At 28.3% G+C, this 21,599-nt stretch overlaps 3 protein-coding genes across 3 annotated transcripts; all 3 read left to right on the forward strand.

The window, feature by feature from the left end:
- Positions 1 to 4,478: 4,478 nt before the first annotated feature.
- On the forward strand, positions 4,479 to 8,468 carry LOC134833568 (toll-like receptor Tollo). The gene has a single exon (XM_063847928.1). The coding sequence runs from the start codon at positions 4,479 to 4,481 to the stop codon at positions 8,466 to 8,468; it is 3,990 nt and encodes a 1,329-aa protein (XP_063703998.1).
- Positions 8,469 to 10,338: 1,870 nt separating this feature from the next.
- On the forward strand, positions 10,339 to 17,308 carry LOC134833571 (zinc finger protein 761-like). Its single transcript, XM_063847933.1, has 4 exons — positions 10,339 to 10,345; positions 15,308 to 15,694; positions 16,860 to 17,010; positions 17,245 to 17,308. The coding sequence occupies exons 1-4, from the start codon at positions 10,339 to 10,341 to the stop codon at positions 17,306 to 17,308; spliced, it is 609 nt and encodes a 202-aa protein (XP_063704003.1).
- On the forward strand, positions 17,305 to 20,589 carry LOC134833884 (peroxisomal carnitine O-octanoyltransferase). Its single transcript, XM_063848368.1, has 3 exons — positions 17,305 to 17,396; positions 17,699 to 18,880; positions 19,793 to 20,589. Exons 2-3 carry the CDS (start codon positions 17,705 to 17,707, stop codon positions 20,471 to 20,473), a joined length of 1,857 nt encoding a protein of 618 aa, XP_063704438.1. The 5' UTR covers positions 17,305 to 17,396; positions 17,699 to 17,704; the 3' UTR covers positions 20,474 to 20,589.
- Positions 20,590 to 21,599: the final 1,010 nt, after the last annotated feature.

Below are 21,599 nucleotides of genomic sequence, written 5' to 3' on the forward strand. Positions count from 1 at the left end.
ATTTTTGATCAAATAAAAAAAAGTACGATTTTATCATATGAGGAGCAAAAATCGTACTTTTTTTCTCAAGTCAATTTTCAACCAACTTTTGATGGGTTTCAAAGCTAAAAGTTAATAAATATTCATTCTAAAGTTGATTTTCATTGATATCTGATCGATTTTTGATCAAATAAAAAAAAGTACGATTTTATCATATGAGGAGCAAAAATCGTACTTTTTTCTCAAGTCAATTTTCAACCAACTTTTGATGGGTTTCAAAGCTAAAAGTTAATAAACATTCATTCTAAAGTTGATTTTCATTGATATCTGATCGATTTTTGATCAAATAAAAAAAAGTACGATTTTATCATATGAGGAGCAAAAATCGTACTTTTTTCTCAAGTCAATTTTCAACCAACTTTTGAAGGGTTTCAAAGCTAAAAGTTAATAAACATTCATTCTAAAGTTGATTTTCATTGATATCTGATCGATTTTTGATCAAATAAAAAAAAGTACGATTTTATCATATGAGGAGCAAAAATCGTACTTTTTTCTCAAGTCAATTTTCAACCAACTTTTGATGGGTTTCAAAGCTAAAAGTTAATAAATATTCATTCTAAAGTTGATTTTCATTGATATCTGATCGATTTTTGAAGAAATAAAAAAAAGTACGATTTTATCATATGAGGAGCAAAAATCGTACTTTTTTCTCAAGTCAATTTTCAACCAACTTTTGATGGGTTTCAAAGCTAAAAGTTAATAAGTATTCATTCTAAAGTTGATTTTCATTGATATCTGATCGATTTTTGATCAAATAAAAAAAAGTACATTCTAAAGTGATTTTCATTGATATCTGATCGATTTTTGATCAAATAAAAAAAAGTACGATTTTATCATATGAGGAGCAAAAATCGTACTTTTTTCTCAAGTCAATTTTCAACCAACTTTTGATGGGTTTCAAAGCTAAAAGTTAATAAATATTCATTCTAAAGTTGATTTTCATTGATATCTGATCGATTTTTGATCAAATAAAAAAAAGTACGATTTTATCATATGAGGAGCAAAAATCGTACTTTTTTCTCAAGTCAATTTTCAACCAACTTTTGATGGGTTTCAAAGCTAAAAGTTAATAAATATTCATTCTAAAGTTGATTTTCATTGATATCTGATCGATTTTTGATCAAATAAAAAAAAGTACGATTTTATCATATGAGGAGCAAAAATCGTACTTTTTTCTCAAGTCAATTTTCAACCAACTTTTGATGGGTTTCAAAGCTAAAAGTTAATAAATATTCATTCTAAAGTTGATTTTCATTGATATCTGATCGATTTTTGATCAAATAAAAAAAAGTACGATTTTATCATATGAGGAGCAAAAATCGTACTTTTTTCTCAAGTCAATTTTCAACCAACTTTTGATGGGTTTCAAAGCTAAAAGTTAATAAACATTCATTCTAAAGTTGATTTTCATTGATATCTGATCGATTTTTGATCAAATAAAAAAAAGTACGATTTTATCATATGAGGAGCAAAAATCGTACTTTTTTCTCAAGTCAATTTTCAACCAACTTTTGATGGGTTTCAAAGCTAAAAGTTAATAAATATTCATTCTAAAGTTGATTTTCATTGATATCTGATCGATTTTTGATCAAATAAAAAAAAGTACGATTTTATCATATGAGGAGCAAAAATCGTACTTTTTTCTCAAGTCAATTTTCAACCAACTTTTGATGGGTTTCAAAGCTAAAAGTTAATAAAATTCATTCTAAAGTTGAATATCTGATCGATTTTTGATCAAATAAAAAAAAGTACGATTTTATCATATGAGGAGCAAAAATCGTACTTTTTTCTCAAGTCAATTTTCAACCAACTTTTGATGGGTTTCAAAGCTAAAAGTTAATAAATATTCATTCTAAAGTTGATTTTCATTGATATCTGATCGATTTTTGATCAAATAAAAAAAGTACGATTTTATCATATGAGGAGCAAAAATCGTACTTTTTTCTCAAGTCAATTTTCAACCAACTTTTGATGGGTTTCAAAGCTAAAAGTTAATAAATATTCATTCTAAAGTTGATTTTCATTGATATCTGATCGATTTTTGATCAAATAAAAAAAAGTACGATTTTATCATATGAGGAGCAAAAATCGTACTTTTTTCTCAAGTCAATTTTCAACCAACTTTTGATGGGTTTCAAAGCTAAAAGTTAATAAATATTCATTCTAAAGTTGATTTTCATTGATATCTGATCGATTTTTGATCAAATAAAAAAAAGTACGATTTTATCATATGAGGAGCAAAAATCGTACTTTCTTTCTCAAGTCAATTTTCAACCAACTGTTTGATGGGTTTCAAAGCTAAAAGTTAATAAATATTCATTCTAAAGTTGATTTCCATTGATATCTGATCGATTTTTGATGAAATAAAAAAAAGTACGATTTTATCATATGAGGAGCAAAAATCGTACTTTTTTCTCAAGTCAATTTTCAACCAACTTTTGATGGGTTTCAAAGCTAAAAGTTAATAAATATTCATTCTAAAGTTGATTTTCATTGATATCTGATCGATTTTTGATCAAATAAAAAAAAAGTACGATTTTATCATATGAGGAGCAAAAATCGTACTTTTTTCTCAAGTCAATTTTCAACCAACTTTTGATGGGTTTCAAAGCTAAAAGTTAATAAATATTCATTCTAAAGTTGATTTTCATTGATATCTGATCGATTTTTGATCAAATAAAAAAAAGTACGATTTTATCATATGAGGAGCAAAAATCGTACTTTTTTTCTCAAGTCAATTTTCAACCAACTTTTGATGGGTTTCAAAGCTAAAAGTTAATAAATATTCATTCTAAAGTTGATTTCCATTGATATCTGATCGATTTTTGATGAAATAAAAAAAGTACGATTTTATCATATGAGGAGCAAAAATCGTACTTTTTTCTCAAGTCAATTTTCAACCAAATTTTGATGGATTTCAAAGCTAAAAGTTAATAAATATTCATTCTAAAGTTGATTTTCATTGATATCTGATCGATTTTTGATCAAATAAAAAAAAGTACGATTTTATCATATGAGGAGCAAAAATCGTACTTTTTTCTCAAGTCACTTTTCAACCAACTTTTGATGGGTTTCAAAGCTAAAAGTTAATAAATATTCATTCTAAAGATGATTTCCATTGATATCTGATCGATTTTTGATGAAATAAAAAAAAGTACGATTTTATCATATGAGGAGTAAAAACCGTTGTTTTTTCCCAAGTCAACTGTCAACCCATATTTGATGGATTTACGTAAAAAAATTACGTAAAAAATACGTAAAAAAAATACGTAAAAAATACGTAATTTTTATTTTGAAAGCCCATTTAATGATATTTTAGGCTTGGAGTTCATCAAAAATCAAAATTTTTACTTTTGTCTTTTTTTTACAAAAAAAAAATTTTTAACAATATTCTTTTTTTTGTTTGGTTTAGATTAATTGAAACTCCTTTAAAATGTCACAAAAACTAATTTTCATTCAATTTTTTTTCCTTTTCAGATCCATATCAACTAAAAACTCAGCATATCAAAAAATCACCGAGATAATTCAAACAGTTGTCATCCTTCCTGATCACAATACAAACTTCACATAGAAAAAAAGTAAGCTGTACAAATTAAATAAACAACTGTTTATGCAGAAAACAAGTATCCAACAACAACAAGAAAAAAAGGAAAAAACAACAAGGCTTTTGTACACATCTGCAAGCTATTTTTTATTTGTACAAAAAACATCAACGTCCAACAACTTTTTTTTTCTGTTTGTTACTCAGAAACCAACAACAACATCGCGACAGTTTTTTTTTCTAAAGTCAGTTGCAAATTTATGTGTTACCTGATATTTATTTATTATTATCAAGGAAAAAAAATTCTGTTTAATTTATATGCGTTGCGGCATCAACTAGTTAGGTTGTAATAGAAAAGAGCTCGTTGCTGCATAAAACGGGGGTATATTTTAATATTCATAAGTGACGGTATCCCTTGAGCGAAGTAAATATTTTTAAATAAGAGATTTTCAGATAAGAAACGCAAAGTTGGGGAAGGAAAGGGATAAAAACTAATAAAATAAAATAAATAGTCACTCCCTGATAACGTAACTATTGTAAAAGTAGCGCATACCGCAGGACTAATTTATAAATAGGAAAAAATAATACGGAAAAGTTGTTGCACGTTGCAGCAAAAAAAAACAAGGAACTGGCTTGCATGTCACTTTATCGGAATTTTTAAAATGTCTGGAAGTAAATTTTGCCATTTTCTTGGCAAAGATGCACATTTTCGGTAAATATTTTTTTGTTTTTTAGATCGATGTCTCATTCGGAATTATTTACCTCTCTCTAAAAGTACGTAGATGACGAAATGAAAATAATTTTTCTTTGGAAAAATAACAACAACAACAACAAAAATTGCACACAGTTGTTGTCGACGTCGCCTTTCCATCCTCTGCTAATAATAATAATAACAACAATGATGTTTATGGTTGGGAATTTAGATGCCGGTCACGCAAATGTTGCACAGCAGGAGCAGCTAGCAAATCAATGCAAATGGGAAATATTGAATAATTCTACCGGCGAGCGTGTTACCGCAGCAGAGAAGCGAAGAGGAGGCGATGCATTTAAATTTGTGTGTACAATATTTGCGCCATTTGCTGGCACTCGTTCCGTACTTGCGGCAATTGAACGAGCAGCGAACATCGGCTTTAAGGAACGTGATTTCGATAAAATTCATGAACTTACGTTAGAATGTAATAGCACGAGTAACAACACCGCAGATTTGTTACATTTTCACGCGAATAATAACATTAACGCCGTCGATAATAGTGCCGAAGTCGTCGATATTGCCTTCGAAAGCATCGGTAAACGACTACCCAATTTGCGGGAAATCCATTTTACGCGATGTCAGGTGAAACGATTGCCCGATTTGATGTTTCACGGGTACTTTAGGGAGACATTAACTACCCTAACTATTCAATCTGACGCCTCAAAAAGTTCCCAAACGACAAATTTAGAACTCTATAGCGGCACATTCAAAGGATTAGATCGATTGCGACATTTAAATCTGGCCTATAACAACATCTGGAGCGTACCTTCATATATTTTCTGTATGACGCCATCGCTTGAACACTTGAATTTATCACACAATAGTCTCACGGAACTCACACAACTCGAATTTGGTACAAACTCTAATTGTACTCATCAGTTAAAAATGTTGGATGTGTCGTTTAACAAAATAATCTACATCGCGTCGAATGATTTAACGTCCCTAACTCATTTAAAGACGTTTTTTGCTTCGAATAATGCTCTTCACGAAATCTACGAGCACGGATTATCGGGACTTGCAGAGTTAGAGACTTTAGATTTGACTCATAATCGATTAGTAGCCTTGCCAGCTGCTCTGTTCAAAAATTGTTGTCGAAATTTGAGGACTTTACGTTTAAGAAATAATTCGTTATCTGTATTGACCCCGAGTATTTTCGACGCTTTGCTTGGTTTGGATGAATTGGATTTGAGTTTTAATTATTTTACGACGACTTGGATCAATGGATTCATTTTTGCTCGTTTAACCGAGCTTCGGGTAATGCTTTTGGCGAATAACTCCCTTCAGCGGATTGATGAGTTTTTGTTTTATGACCTGAAAAAGTTGGAAACGCTTGAGCTGCAGAATAATGAGATAAATGTCGTTCATGAAAAGGCATTTCAACATACAACAGCTTTGAAATATTTGAATTTTGGCTTTAATCGACTGCGATCTTTGAATGGTATGGGATTCCCGAATGGAAGTGCCTTATTGCAAGTGTCGTTTTCGTCGAATAGCATTACCAATGTCGATCAAAAGTTCTTTCGGGAGCTGAAAAATTTGGAAGATTTGAATTTGTCGAATAATTTGCTCACGGAATTACCTTCGGGTTTGGGATTTTTGACACAATTGAAGTCGCTTGATTTAGGTAAGAATAATATTCACACGTTAGATGGCAAAAAATTCATCGGATTGGAGAGATTACTCGGCTTGCGGATGGTTGACAATTATTTAACGAATTTGTCGCATTCTGCCTTGCAGCATTTACCGTCGTTGCAAATACTGAATTTGGCTTCGAACCATCTCAAACACATCGATAAGCAAACATTTCTTCGCAACACGCAAATTCACGTGATACGCCTGAACAATAATCGATTAGAAGTGCTCCCATCCGGCATTTTTCGGCACTTGCGTATGCTGATGTGGCTCGATATCGGTTTTAATCATCTTACCGAATACAATTTTCACCAAAATGCTCCCCCCACGCTGCAAGAACTCAATTTGCAGAGTAATCGTCTCACACATGTGCATGCGTTCGTGCATTTACCGAAGAATTTGATAATTAATTTAAAGGATAATAGATTGGAAAGAATCGAACGGAATGCCGTACGCATAACGAATGAGACGAACGAGGTACGTGACACGGGCGGAGAGAAAATTAAATTATATCTTCAGGGCAATCCTTTGATATGTGACTGCCATACGCAATGGTTGCGCGATGCAAATTATGACATAACGACACCGCAAATTCTCGACATCCAAAATGTCTCGTGCATCATAAAGCGTCAACTGCGACAACGAGAGGAGAATTTAATGTCCATCGTGGATCGGTATCACACGAAATTCCTTTGCGAATATGCCTCGCATTGCACCCGGCAATGTTATTGTTGTGAATTTGATGCTTGTGATTGTAAATTTACCTGCCCTCCGCGCTGCGAATGCTTTCACGACGAGCTGTGGCAACTTAACATCGTCGATTGTGGTCGCGCCGAGTATTTCGATGTCCCGAAACACCTTCCCATGGATGCTACTGACATCTATCTCGATGGCAACGACATGGGAATGTTAGGCGAACATCTTTTCATCGGAAAAAAGAACTTGGAAGTACTTTTCTTGAACACATCTCAAATCACAGGCATCAATAATCGAACATTTGTGGGCGCAAACAAGCTGAAAAAACTCTATTTACAAAATAATTTCATTAAAACCATTGAAAATGCGATGTTTGAAACTCTCGAACACTTACGTGAGCTCTATCTCGAGAGCAATTTAATAGAATCCATACCCGATGAACGAATTTTCCTGAATCACTCACATCTCCGTATCATTAATCTCAGTAGTAATCAATTAAAACGCCTGGATTTCATAAATCGTCTTCCTCCGTCGACTATTTTGGCATCTGCCTTCTTCAAGGATAATCCGTACGATTGTACGACCTGCGTTGATACAAGTTCAAGCCATACCGATATCCGTCGCATAATTAAGTTACTCCGCAAAATTTGTCCGATGACGAAATGTGAGTATATATTACCGCCAACTAATTTATTATTACCATCGTCGTCGTCGTCGTCGCAGCATACTGAGATGCAAATAACCTCTACGGACGTGTTCAAACGGGAGTATTTGCAGTTGTGGGCAGGGATATTGGTTGCCATCATCGGGACAACGTTCTTGTTGGCTCTTGCATGCAATTTTCGGGCAAATGTCGTCCTTTATTTGTACAAAAGACACAAAATACGGGTTTATGCGGACCCTACTGTACGCTTAGATGTGCACAAAAGCTGCGATGCGACAATTTTATTCAATACGCGTGACTCGGAATTCATTTATCGCATTCTCAGTGTTCAACTTGAAAATCGGGGCTTCGATTTGGAGTATCAAAATAATGTTTTGGGACCGGCGGAAAACGATATTCAAGTTATTGACACATTTGTAGCGTGTGCAGAGACAAGTAGACGTATTATCCTCATCTTATCCGCGAATTTCCTCAATACCGAATATCGGAACAAGACATTCCAAACTGCCTTAAAAAATTATTTGTACAGACTTGATGTGCGTTTACGTCCTTATCGCTTAATTTTAGTGCTTTCCGTCCCCTTGGAGATTCTCCTTGTCGACCCCGTGCTCGAAGAGATGATTCGAACTTGTACAGTTTTGTTTTGGGGTGAGACCCAATTTTGGGAAAAACTGAATTTTGCAATGCCTGATGCCACAGGAAGAATTGGGAGAACTCACAAATCGCCTGTGTCGCGGAAAATGTTGATGCAAGTCTCGAACAATGGGACACCAACCACAATGACAAAAGCGAAAAATGCAATAACCAACACAACGACAGTCGATATTATGCCACAAATGATGCCGAAAACAACAAATGCAGCGCCGCCCGATAATGAGACCGACGATAATTTATCATTTTCAGGATTATCTCAGACGCAATCGTATAAATTTTATAATGCACAAACGTACGTGAACAAGGCAACGGGACACATTTACACGACAATAGATTCGGCAGCGACGGAATCACAAGTAATTAAAGCAAATAATATCTCCGATATGACAAGTAATAATAATGGATTGGAAGTTGCTGCCTCGAACAAAGGCAGTAACGGTGCAACTTGCATCAGAGATATCGCAATGAATGGCAAAGCTTATTATGTCTAAATGGCGTTCTGCACACATTCACACAGGAAATTTATGGCCAAAAATCTCACAATTGATTTGATATGACACATAAATGTTGCACAATAAATGAAATATTATCCTGTTAACCTACATTTACAACGCAAACAAAGTGCACACAAAGGCAGTGATGGATTTCGAAAATTTCTCTTGAAGGATTTTTGTTAAGATTTTTACGAAATTTGTTAAAAAAGTTGTTCGAAATTCAAAAATTTTGATAAAAAATTATTTGAAAGTCTCTCAAAGTCTCCTTTTTATGTTTTTATAAAAATTAATTTAAAAGTTTTTGAAAATCAAAAAAATTCTTTTAAAAGTTTAAATTTTCTTAAAAGTTTCAAATTTCAAAATTTAAAAAAAATCAAATTTAAAAAAAAAGTTTAAAAAATTTCAATTTTGTTTCGAAATATTTGAAATTACATAAAAACTTTAAATATTTTATTGAAGAAAAAAAATAAAAAAAAATTATTTGATTTCAATATTTTCTGAAATTTGAAATTTTGAAATTGAAATTTATTAAAAATTGATAAATATGAAAATACGGAGAAAAAATCCGTAAAAAATATGGAAAAAAATACGTAATTTTAAGCTTGAAATTTGTCAAAATGAAATTTTGAAATGTGAATTTGAAATTTAAATTTTTTTTGTTGAAATTGGAAATTTTTCTAAATATTTAGAAAATCTTTGAAAATTTAAATTCTTTGAAATTCGTAATTTTTTGAAATTTGAAATTCGTTGAAATTTGAAATTTTTTGAAATTTGATGAAATTTGAAATTTTTTAAAATTTGTTGAAATTCAAAATTTGTGATTTTAAGAATATTGTAAGAAAAATTTCAAGAAACAAAGAGATAAAAAATTTTCACAAATTCTTTCAAAAACGACTTTTGAAACATTTAAAACGTGAAATTAATAAAAAAAAAAATTTTTTTCTAAAAAATTTTGAAAAATAATCAAAAATTGTTTAAAATTAATTAAAAAAAAATTTAAAACTTCACAAAAATCAAAGAAATTTCGAACAACGGGCACTCATTAGTTGTAAAATCCGTCACTGAAGGTACTCCAAAAACTACAAATTGTTTAGATAAGTTTTGTTTTATGTGTTGTTATAACAGCAAGCAACTTGCAAAAGCCTGACTTGACTCTAATTTGACACGTAAATGCTTTGTCTCTATCTGTTTCTCTCTTGATTCGCTCTATTGTTGCTCGGGACAATTTATTTAAAGCAGAACATTCTGGTCACGTTGCGTCGTCGTCTCCTGTTTTAAAGAGTACAAATGAATTATTTACACTCCGAAATTTTTATCACACAGATTTCTGACCCAAAAAAAAATAACATTCCGTTGTCTCTGAGTGAGCGACAAACCGCTGTCACGTCGTTGTTGAATTTCGAAAAATCCCCAAAAATTATCACAATTAGGGCAGAATGCCAAAATTTTTCGATGGCGAAAAAAAAATTATCGAAAAAGATGGAAATTGGGCTCTTACGAGAAGATGTTGCACGTCAATCGACAATGGAGAGACGAAAATTAGATCATCATCCCCTTTTTAGCTCGTAATTCGATTAGAAACCACAATTTCTCGGACAATAACACAAATATTTTCGTAAAAAATTAAAGTTATCGCCCCAAAAATGGATGGAAAGTGATAAGAGAGAGAGAGAACGTGATATGGGACAGATACACAACATCAAAGACTTAATTGCTTAAGCTCTTTTTGTTTATTAATTTAACTTTAAGGCAATTATGGAAACATTTACCGAACGAGAAAAGACATTTTAAATATTTTCCATTATTCACTCGAGTGAATAAATTTTAAAATTTTGTGCGTACGGGATGTACGATTTTTGTCATAACCATGATCGGTCAGGATTAATTGGAGTAATTAAGTGCAAATATCGTGTTCTTTACTGTCTTTTCGGAATGGGATTAAAATACTATAGTAAATGGCCAATGTTCCTCTTTTGAAAATTTTCGCCAATGTGAAAATTTTTGGGGTGTTTCATTTAAGCAAAAAAAAAATATATTGGAATAAATTTAAATAATTATTTTAAAAAATTTTAAAGCATTTTTTTTTAAATAATTTTTTTTATTGAAAATTTACAAAATAAAATTTTTAATTATTTTTAAAATATTTTATTAGTTTTTTTAATTTTTTTAAAATTTTATTTCAAATAAAATAAAATTAATTTTTTAAAATATTTTTTTTATTAAAAAAATATTAAAAAATAAAAATTTTAATTAGGTATTTTTTAATTTCTTTTAAATTTTCATTAAATTAAAAAAAAATTATAAACCACAAAATTAATTTTTTCTTTTAATTTTAAATATTTTATTAAAAATTTATTTTTTTTTTGTAAAATTTTTAGAAAAATCTTTGAAAAAAAAAATTTACAAAATTTTAAAAAATGTTACAAAAATCGAAATTTTCATATGAAACTCCCCCCATTTCCGTACAACTGTAAAAAAGAGATATTTCAAAAAAGTTGACAAAAGGATTAATATTTTAAATGCGTTTCAATTAGTTAAATGGATGAGGATGCCGCCGACGACGAAAAGTCAATAGAATGGGGTTCGCATTGTTTGTTATTAATGTCACAGAGAACACAAAAAAAAAAATAAATAATAATAAAATAAACGCAAAAATATCAATTAGCTTTTCATTGTTAAACGGGGTGTCAAAAATTAATTTTATTCAAATACTGACCGGAAATGTGAAATTAATTGATAGAAACGACTTTTGGCTGTAGGATAATTACTTGTAAATAATAGACTATATTGAGTTACGCCGCTCATTATTTATCATTATCATTATTAACAAAAATTGACATTAATGACGATGATAAAAAAAAATATACGAAAAAAAAATAATAATAATAAAATTATCTGTAAATCATCAAATAATAATAAATAGGAACATATCATGTTAAATGTTCAAAAAATAAAAAAAATAAAGTTATCAAATATTTAAAGACTGACGAAAAAAAATTATAAATAAATAAACGCTAATTCGCGAGAGGATATAAATTTCGCGTATCTCTAAACTAATAAAATTTAAAGCCAATTAAATTGTATATACAAATAAATAATTTAAATGAAATAAAATAAAATAAATAGTAATTATATAAGCTGAATTATTGAATAAATAATAAAAATATGTGAAACTATTTTCGTTTGTGTATATCATTTGATTATTGTTGTTATTATTATTAATTTTATGCATTTTTAATGTGAGGTGAGAAGTTTCGGTAAAGCCACAATCACACAGCGTCACACATAACGCAAAGAGGATCTCATTAGTAAACAATTTTTGAATAAAGGTTTGTATTAAATTTGAAATTTAATTAGAATTCAATGATTTTTCGAGGTTTTTGTGGATTATTATGAGTCATCTAAAATTTTCAACTTTATGATTTTAACATAAAATTTTATAAAAAATGGTTTGAAATATTGAAACGGGAAAGCTTTAACAATAGAAGAGTGCACAAATCTGGTTCAATGGACAAAACTCAGCGATAAAAAATTGATATTTTTTTATGATTCGAAAACTTAAGAATTAAGATAAAAATGATTAAAATATATTTTTAATCAATTTTTTTATATGAATCAACTGAGCCTTGAATTTTTTTCTGTAGAATCGAGTTTCGTTTTCTACTGAACTTCTTACAAGATGAAATTCTTAAAAATTTGAAGATATTTTTAAAAATCAAATTCTTCAAAAAAACGAATTAAATTAATAATAATTTTGAAAAAAATGATATTTTTGAGAAAATGCAAAATTAACAAGAAAGTAGTATATAAGAGACAAATTTATTTTTGAAGTTAGTACAATGAGCAAAAATGTTTCACACTTTATTCTTTTAATTTTTTTTCAAAATATTCAAGCAATATTTTTGAATTTTAGAGGCTCAAAACATTTTCTTTATTTTTAGCTTAACAAGAAATCATTTAAAGAAATTTTAAATTTTATTTAAAGAAAAAATTATTTGAAAACGGATCAAAGTAGTCATTGAATTCAATATATTTTAATTAATTTTAATAATAATCTACTTAAATTTTCTATTAAGAAGAAATTTTTCAATTGTTACTTAGATTATCTTCATAATAAAATTTTTCAAGGCTTACTGTTCATCTCAAAAAAATTTTAACGGTCATTTTTATTCAAAATCAAGCTGAGGTGAATATTTTTTATTCCCTTCAGAAGAAATTTAGGCGATTTCAGTAAGCCATGATTTAAAGAAAATATTTTTAAACGAACGTTTAACTAATAAATTTGAAATTATTTTAAAAAAAATTTGAATTTTTAAAAATAATTTTCGAATTGTTAAATTAATTAATTTAAATTAAAATTAAAATTTTTTTTTCAACAAAAAATAAAATAAATAACGGTAAAAGTTCGTTAAAAAATGAAAAATGTTCCATTTTCCATAGAAAATATTTTGGAAACTCTCTTTTCTCTCAAAAATTTTCCTTTCATGTTTGTCACTTGTTGCGTTTTATTGTGTTTACCTCTATTAACATATGTAGAGAGTAACATTATGAAGTCAAAAGTCACATAGGTTGGTTAAAGCATGAACAGGTATGGAATTATTTATTTTACGTTTAGGCTTCAAAAATCCTTTAAAGTCAGAATTTTTGTTTATCTGAAAAAATAAAAATTATTTAAAAAAAATTCTAATTAATTAACTAATTAAATAAAAGATAAAAACCTGTTGCTCGTTAATTGCTTCATAATTTGGCGGAAACCACTCGATTTAATCCAATTAATTACAAATCTCACGTTAAAACGTTGCGAAGACACGCCACAACGGATGTTCCATTAATCTCGTGCGTTTCACGAAATCACACAGTCATTAATTACTCTGGATTATCTTTTAATTTAGTGATTCCCCGGCACTTGTGAGACATCACAAAATATAAACAAACATTTGTCATGGCGTGGCAACATATGGCGAACTCAGAATTTGATGAAAATTTTTTTTTCTCGCAAATATTTTACATTTTATTAAAAAATATGTCACTTTAACAATCGTTTTATCACAAAAACCGCCAAAATATTTGACATTCTTTTATTTTATTGCCATCATTTGTTATTATTAGAATCATCATAATTTGACACAACATTAGGCCCACACTCGTTCCAAAAAAGAAAATGAACAAATTCCACGCACGAAATCGAATGGCTAATTAATGTTTAAACTTTTTTGCGGGCAAAAGACAAAACCTGGCGTGTCATAAATTTTGACGACCGAATTCTTGTCTCGCATTCGAGAGAAAAGAATAAATTAATTTATTGGATGGAAATAAAAGAGAGAGAAAATTAAATATTTTTACAAGAAAAATGACGAATAAATCAAATTGAATTAAAATTTCAATCTAAAAGTTGTAACATATGAAGGCAGGTGTTCCGTTGCAAACCACACGCTATTTGTTTATTTAGTTAGTAATTAATTTTTGCGTGTCATGTAAAGGGATTAAGTGCGATTTTATGAAAAATTTATTTCAAAAAGTGAAATTTTTATCATAAAATTAAAAATTTTGGATTTAAAAAAAAATTCCTTAAAAAAAGTAAAAAAATTAATTTTTAAAAAGTTAAATTTTTATCATTAAATTAAAAATTTTGTATTTTTTTAAATCCTTTAAAAAAAATAAAAAAATATTTTCAAAATGTGAAATTTTTTAACATAAAATTAAAAATTTTGGATTTAAAAAAAATTCCTTAAAAAAAATAGAAAAAATTAATTTTCAAAAAGTTAAATTTTTATCATTAAATTAAAAATTTTGGATATAAAAAATTCTTTAAAAGAAAATAAAAAATTATTTTTAAAAAGTAAAATTTTTGTCATAAAATTAAAAATTTTTGATTTAAAAAAAATTTATCAAAAAATAAAAATAAAAAATTATTTTCAAAAAGTGAAGTTTTTATCATAAAATTAAAAATTTTGGATTTAAAAAAAATTAATTATTAATTAAATTAATTATTAATTAAGAATTTTTTTAATTATTGAATTTTTATTTAGGATTTTAAAAATTTTAAAATTGTTGAAAATTTTTTTTAATTAAAAATTTCTTAAAAAATTAAATAAAGTGTTAAAATAAATTATAATTTAAATGTAAAAATTCATTAAAAAAATTCGAAAAAAAAATTAAAATAATTTTCTCACAAAATCGCATCTAAAACAAGCAAAGTGTTAATTCGACATAAGGGTGTTCAAAAAATCATCTCATTTCCCTTCCATCGTTTCGACTCAAATGCTCATCCTACGTTGATCGAATAGTTGCACAAAGTTGCACGTCTTGTTAAATTTTTGATGCATTTAAATTAATAACTGCTGAGTGTCGCCTTTTTTTCCCGCATGTTAATTGACGAGAAATTTTTTGCATTTTACAAAAAGTGCAATCATGATAAATGGAGACATTAATTCACTTTTTCAAATACCTCGAGTGACATTTTCCGCAATTTCCCTCATTTTCATCGCATTATTATTATAATTTTATTATTAAGTAAATATTTGTCATTTTCGACTCGCATTCAGTGTTGAACGATTAGCGCGAACAGACGTGTGATGAGTTCTTCGGAAACTGAGATTTTCGTGAAAAAGCCTCGGAAAAAATATCGATCAAGAAGGAAATTGCCCTGTTTTTGCCCAGGGCAAGGTTGTAAAAGAATTTTTTCGTGCCCAAATGACCTCAAAGTGCATCTCAATCAATTTCGATGTAAAAATACTTTTTTTTAATTAAACTATTAAAAATCGCTGCAAATCATTAACTTTCCCAAATTGACATGACATGACATATTACAAGTCAAGAAAATTGTTTATTTTTAGTGCACGACGCTCATCAATACATTTGTGCGCATTGTGGCAAGGCGTTCCATGAGAAACAATCGTTACGGGTTCACATTGTGTGTCACAGAGAGCTTCCCGAGACACGGCGGTACAAATGTGACGAATGCGAGAAAAGTTACACGCAAAAAAGTAGCTTGACAGTGCATAAAAAGACGCAACACGACGCAGAAAAAGTGAATTTTGTGTGCGATTATTGCGGAAAAGGATGTGCAAGTAGAGGAATTTTGAGGGCGCACGTGAAGTTTGTGCACGAAAAAGTGGTTGTTGCTGTTTGTCCGATTTGCGAAATGGAATTTGTGGAAAAAATTCGACTTACGAGACATTTGAAGTTGCATACGGGAGAAAGGAGTTATCGATGTGACATTTGTAAGTGAAAATTTTTAAAACTTTAAAGAAATTTTGGCAGGGAAAATTTACATTTTTTTGAAATTTTTGAAAATTTTTAATATCGTAAGAAAATTATAAAAAATAATTTGAAAAAAATTTTTTCTTCATCATCGAATTTTGAAGAAATATATTTTTTTTATATATTTTAGAGGTCAATAGAATTAATTAGAAAAATTATATTTCTTCAAAAATCGACGAGTTATGAAAAAAATTTAAATTTTTAAAATATATTTTTCCATTTTTTTTTACAATAAACATTAAAAATTTTCCAAAATTAACATTTCAGGTCAATTTTTGACAAATTTTACGAAAAAAAAATTGAAAAAGAAACATTTGAAAGCTCATTTCTTGATTTTTTTTTCTTATAAAATTCATAAAATATTTCGGGCAAAATTTCGATCCTGCTTAATTTTTTTTTTAATTCATAAAATTTTTATTATTTTTTTTTTTAATTAATTTTTTTTTATTTTTTAATTTTTACAATTTTTATATTAATTAAAAATTTGTTCCTTTTTTATTTTTTAAAATTTTTATACGTGATTTTGCCCTAAAAAAAATAAAAAAAAAAATGTAAAAGTAAAATACGTTTGAAAATATGAAAAATATTTAAAAAAATATTAAAAAAAATTAAAAAAAAAATGTATTAAAAAAATTTAAAAAAAAAATTATTAAAAAAAAATATTTAAAAAATATAAATTTGGACAAAAATTGTTGTTTTGAAGTTAAAAATTTGAATGACATTTTAAAAATATTTTTTTCAATATTTTTGATAAATATTTTTGTTAAACATTTTTGTTAAATATTTTTTTAATATTTTTTTTATAAAATTTTTTAATATTTCTTTAATTATTTTTTTTAAATAATTTTTAAATATTTTTTTTAATTATTTTTTTAAATATTATTTTTTAATTATTTTATTTTTAAATATTTTTTTTTATTTTTTCACGAACTTCATCGTGCACGGTCATAACTAACATTTTTCTCTAAGATGTTAAAAAAATAGAAAAAAATATTTTAAAGATATGAATTTGGGAAAGTTGTTGATTTGAAGTTTTTGTTTGAAGTAAAAAATTAAAATGACTTTTGAAAATTTTTTTTTTTATTTTTCATAATTTTTTAACAATTTTTTTTTTATTTTTCACAGGCAACGACACTTTCAGTCAACCAGCTCAACTTTTCTCCCACAAATACCTTCATGTAACGGAAAAAACTTTCACATGTCACATTTGCAAGAAGCCATTTAAGCGAAAAGATTCCCTTAAAACTCACATAAAACTCCATCAGAGTCATTTCAAGTTTTGTTGCGCCTTTTGCCAACGTCGATTCAAACTGAAATCTACTTTATTGACACATATGAACACTCATCTTTACCCAAATCGCTACAAATGTTACTTTTGTGAGACGAGTTTCAAATATCGAAGACTTCTAAAGGAGCATTTTGCCTCACATAACATCGAAAAAGCAAAAAACGAACAAAATTCAACGAAAAATATGATTTGAAAAATGGAATTTATGAAAATGCTCAACAGATATCGCTCGAAATGCACGAACGAAACGATTTCGAATGTCAAGTGTCGAATGTCGAACGTCTGATAGTGAAAGTTTTTATACTCTGTGTCTGCTAGTCAATAAGTTTTTTGAATTAAAACATTAGTTTTTAGTCAATGATCGATAGTTGAAGGTAAGAATTAATTTTTTTAATACTTTTGACAACGAAATTTCATAAAGTATTTAAAAATTTTTAAGAATTTTCATTAAAAAAGCATGAAAAAATTTTCAGACAGAGGTCAATGTACAAATTTTTTATAAACATAAACAAAAGCTACACACAACCGGTTAGACTTTGGACTTTAATCAAATAAAAATTATCTTAATTTGTGTCGTTCACGAGACGAGACACTAATTCGATAACGATAAACGAATTTTTTCCGCAATTTTGCTTGATTTAGATTAAAAAATTACTTTATTTTTTGTTTTTTTCAGTCAACGATGGATCGCAACAGTATTTTTGTGTTACCGGAAGATGCTCCGGGTACATTCGACAAAGACGACACATTACCTTCGTTGCCATTGCCGAAGCTTGAAGAGACTCTCGAACGATATTACGAAAGTTTGAAGCCTTTTGGGACGCCGGAAGAGTTAAAAAACAGCAGAAAAGTGATTGACGACTTTAAAAATGGAATTGGAAAGAAATTACACGCTTTGGTCGAAGAAAAAGCGAAAAAATCCAAAAATTGGGTCGAAGAATGGTGGGAAAATTTGGCATATCTCTCGTTACGTCTCCCGCTGATCCCGTGTTGCTTGATGTCGACAACTGTCATTGGCGAAAGTGTCGGAATTCCCGAAACGCCGGAACATTTTCTCAAAACTTGCGCTTTGTTGGCGTATCAGACGATGACTTTTTGGCATTTAATTCGCAGCGAACGCATGAGACCGCCCTCAAATCCCGACGGATCGATAATTTTTTCCGCAAATCTCTTTAAAAGACTTTATAACACGGTTAGATTGCCCGGCGAGGAGATGGATGAGATCAAATCTTACTTTAAAACCGCCAAAGAAGGCAAAGTCCCGTCACACATCATCGTAATTGGCAACGGGAGATTTTTCGTACTAAAAGGCACCCATGAAGACGGCAGTATTTTATCCATCGCCGAGCTTTATCGCAGTTTTCAGATTATCAACTCGGAAATTTTGGAGAACAAAACTCACAAATATCCCTACATTCCGCTTTTGACGCAAGATGAACGTCCGAATTGGCATAAAAATCGATCGCGGTTGATGGAGTTGTCGAAAAATAATAAAAATAATTTGGAATTGATTGAATCGGCGATTTGTTTGACGGTTTTGGATGATCGCATGCCAAGAAATTATTCGGAATGCACGCAACAAACGATGGCAGGCGGGATTTCGACGTGGGCTGATAAGTCGGCGACTTTGGTGATGTTCAGAAATGGCAAAATTGGATGTCTTGCGGAACATGCGTGTTTCGATGGAAGCGTTTCAGCAATGACGAACTTTTTTATTATGCTTGGGTTGTTGGAACAAGGTCCCATTGATTGGGATATCGTGCCAGATAAGATTGAAGTACCGAAAGAGCTGAAATTTGACTTGGATGAAGCGATTTTGAAGGAAATTGATCGCATGGAAGAAGTTTATGAGGAAAATGTAAGTATTTAATTCAAAATTTTATTTAAAAAAATTAAAAAAAAAAAAAAAAAAAAAAAAAATTTAAATTAAATTGAAATATTGAAAAAATATTATTTAATTAATAAAAAATTAAATTAAATTTTTAAGATAATTTTTAAAAAAATCAAATCGATAAAAAAAAATAAAAAATGAATTTAAAAAAAAAAGAAAATTTATTTTTTTTTTAAAATTAAAAAAAAAAAAAATTAAATTAAATTTTTAAAAATTAAAAATGAAAATTAAATAAAATTAATTTTTAAATTAAAATAAATTTAAAAATTTTTTTTTTAAAAAAAATTAAAAATAAATTTAAAAAAAATTATTTAAATTAAATTAAATATTAAAAAATTTAATATTTTTTTAATTCAATTTTTTAAGAAAAAAAGTTCAAATTAAAAAAAAAATATTTTAAAAAAAAATTTAAAAAAAAAATTCAAAAGTATTTTTTACGAAAATAAAATTTAAAAAAAAAATAAAATTATTTTTTTAAAGAAAATTAAAAAAAATTTAAATTTTTTGAAAATAAAATAGTAAAAATTAAATTAAATTAAAATTAAAAATAAAAGCTTAAAAAAAAAAATTAAAAAATAATAATTTCAAAAAGAAAACTTTTATAAAAAAAGAAAAAAATATTTTTTTAAGAAAATTAAATTTAAAAAATTAGAAAGTTTAAATTCATAAAAAGTAAAAATTATTTGAAATTAAAAATAAATAAAGAAATATAAAAAAATTATAAATTAAGATAAAAAAAAATTTTGAGGAAAATCTTATACAAATTAAATTTAAATTTAAAAAAAAATTAATGAAAATAAAAAAATATAAAAATTCTCAAAAATTTCAAAATTTGACCCAAAAACATAAAATTTAATTAAAAATTAATTTTTCTTTCAGTTAAACGTCGTTTCCGTGATCGTTCATTGCTTCCAAGGATACGGCAAAGAACTCATGAAGGCAGCAAAAATTCATCCCGACACTTTCGTGCAATCCGCATTACAACTCGTCTATTATCGTTTGCACGGGAAAATGGCTCCAACCTACGAGACAGCTACAATGCGCGCCTTTTATCGCGGAAGAACCGAAACTGTTCGTTCTTGCAACATGGATATGGTTGAATTATGCAACGCGTGGTTTGACTCAAAAACTCCCGCAAAAACTAAAGTCGATCTTTTCCGAAAAGCCTCGAAAGCGCAATACAATTTAATGTTAGATGCTCGAAAGGGAAAAGGCATCGATCGTCATTTATTTGGACTTTGGTGTGCAGCTTACGAAAATAAAATTCCCATTCCTGAACTTTATGACGATCCGTTGTACGCGAAAAGCGGCGGCGGAGGAAATTTCGTTCTTTCGACAAGTACTCTCGGTTATACGATAAATATTGGATGCGTGGCTCCCATGGTTGTCGATGGATATGGCGTTTTTTACAGTATGTTGCGTGATTGTTGCTGGCTGATGATCACAACGTATAAAAGTAGCAACGAAACGAGTTCGGAAAAGTTTCAAACGGCATTCGATGAGGTTATGATGGAAGTTAAGGAAGTTTTTGAAGCGAGCGGAGTGTTGAGTAAAATGTAAAAATTCTATTTGGTGACGTTTTTTTACTACTTTTTCGTATTTTGATAAGAAATTTGTTATTTTTTGTTTTTATTTTTTAAAGAAAATTGCAATATTTTGTTAAATATTTGAACGGATGAATTAAAAAAAAATTAAGTTTAACTTTTTCTTTGTTTTTACTTAAAAATTATATCGAAAAGGCTTCTAATTTTTATTAAAAACTTAAAATTTAAGCTCAAGAATTTTTTTTAGAAAGATTCTAACCTCAAAATGATCTTTTTATAAAAAACTAACCTCAAAAAGATCTTTTTCAATAAGAATTTAACCTCAAAAGGATCTTTTTGTAAGAAACTAACCTCAAAAAGATCTTTTTTGATAAAATTCTAACCTCAAAAAGATCTTTTTCAATAAGAATCTAACCTCAAAAGGATCTTTTTATAAAATTCTAACCTCAAAATGATCTTTTTGTAAGAAACTAACCTTAAAAGGATCTTTTTTAATAAAAATTTAACCTCAAAAGGATCTTTTTGTCAAAATCTAACCTCAAAAAGATCTTTTTTAATAAAAATTTAACCTCAAAATGATCTTTTTGTAAGAAACTAACCTCAAAAAGATCTTTTTTAATAAGAATTTAACCTCAAAAGGATCTTTTTATAAAATTCTAACCTCAAAATGATCTTTTTGTAAGAATCTAACCTTAAAAGGATTAAAAATATAAGAAACTATCCTCAAAGAGATCTTTTCAATAAGAATTTAACCTCAAAATGATCTTTTTTCAGAATCTAACCTCAAAATTGAATTCAAAAATAATTTTTTAAAAATTTTTTGTCTTAAAAATGATCTTTCAGTACCTTAACAATGTATCAAAATCACACAAAAACGCCTTTTTCCGTCTGTCACGCTGTTCTGTTCACGTCAATGGCAAGTCAACTTCATGTCATGCTCGCAAGATTTATTTCTCCATCATCATTACTATTCGTTAAAGTCATGTAAATACTATAATTACAATATTGCTGCCATTAAATACCACACACAAGTCATTTATAAACATGCAAAATAAAAATTAATTTTCAAAATCAATTAAGCATTTTCTTTTACACTTCATAAATAAATGAGGCGCATTATCGTCTAACGTTACACCCCTTTT

This window comes from Culicoides brevitarsis, chromosome 3, assembly GCF_036172545.1.
Source record: "Culicoides brevitarsis isolate CSIRO-B50_1 chromosome 3, AGI_CSIRO_Cbre_v1, whole genome shotgun sequence".
NCBI lineage: Eukaryota > Metazoa > Arthropoda > Insecta > Diptera > Ceratopogonidae > Culicoides > Culicoides brevitarsis.

Coding starts and splice junctions, on each gene's coding strand:
- LOC134833571 (XM_063847933.1), top strand. Junction 15,695..16,859: donor GAGTTATCGATGTGACATTT/GTAAGTGAAAAT, acceptor TATTTTTCACAG/GCAACGACACTTTCAGTCAA. Junction 17,011..17,244: donor CTCCATCAGAGTCATTTCAA/GTTTTGTTGCGC, acceptor AATGCTCAACAG/ATATCGCTCGAAATGCACGA.
- LOC134833568 (XM_063847928.1), top strand. CDS start 4,479: ATGATGTTTATGGTTGGGAATTTAGATGCCGGTCACGCAAATGTTGCA.
- LOC134833884 (XM_063848368.1), top strand. CDS start 17,705: ATGGATCGCAACAGTATTTTTGTGTTACCGGAAGATGCTCCGGGTACA. Junction 18,881..19,792: donor AAGAAGTTTATGAGGAAAAT/GTAAGTATTTAA, acceptor TTTTTCTTTCAG/TTAAACGTCGTTTCCGTGAT.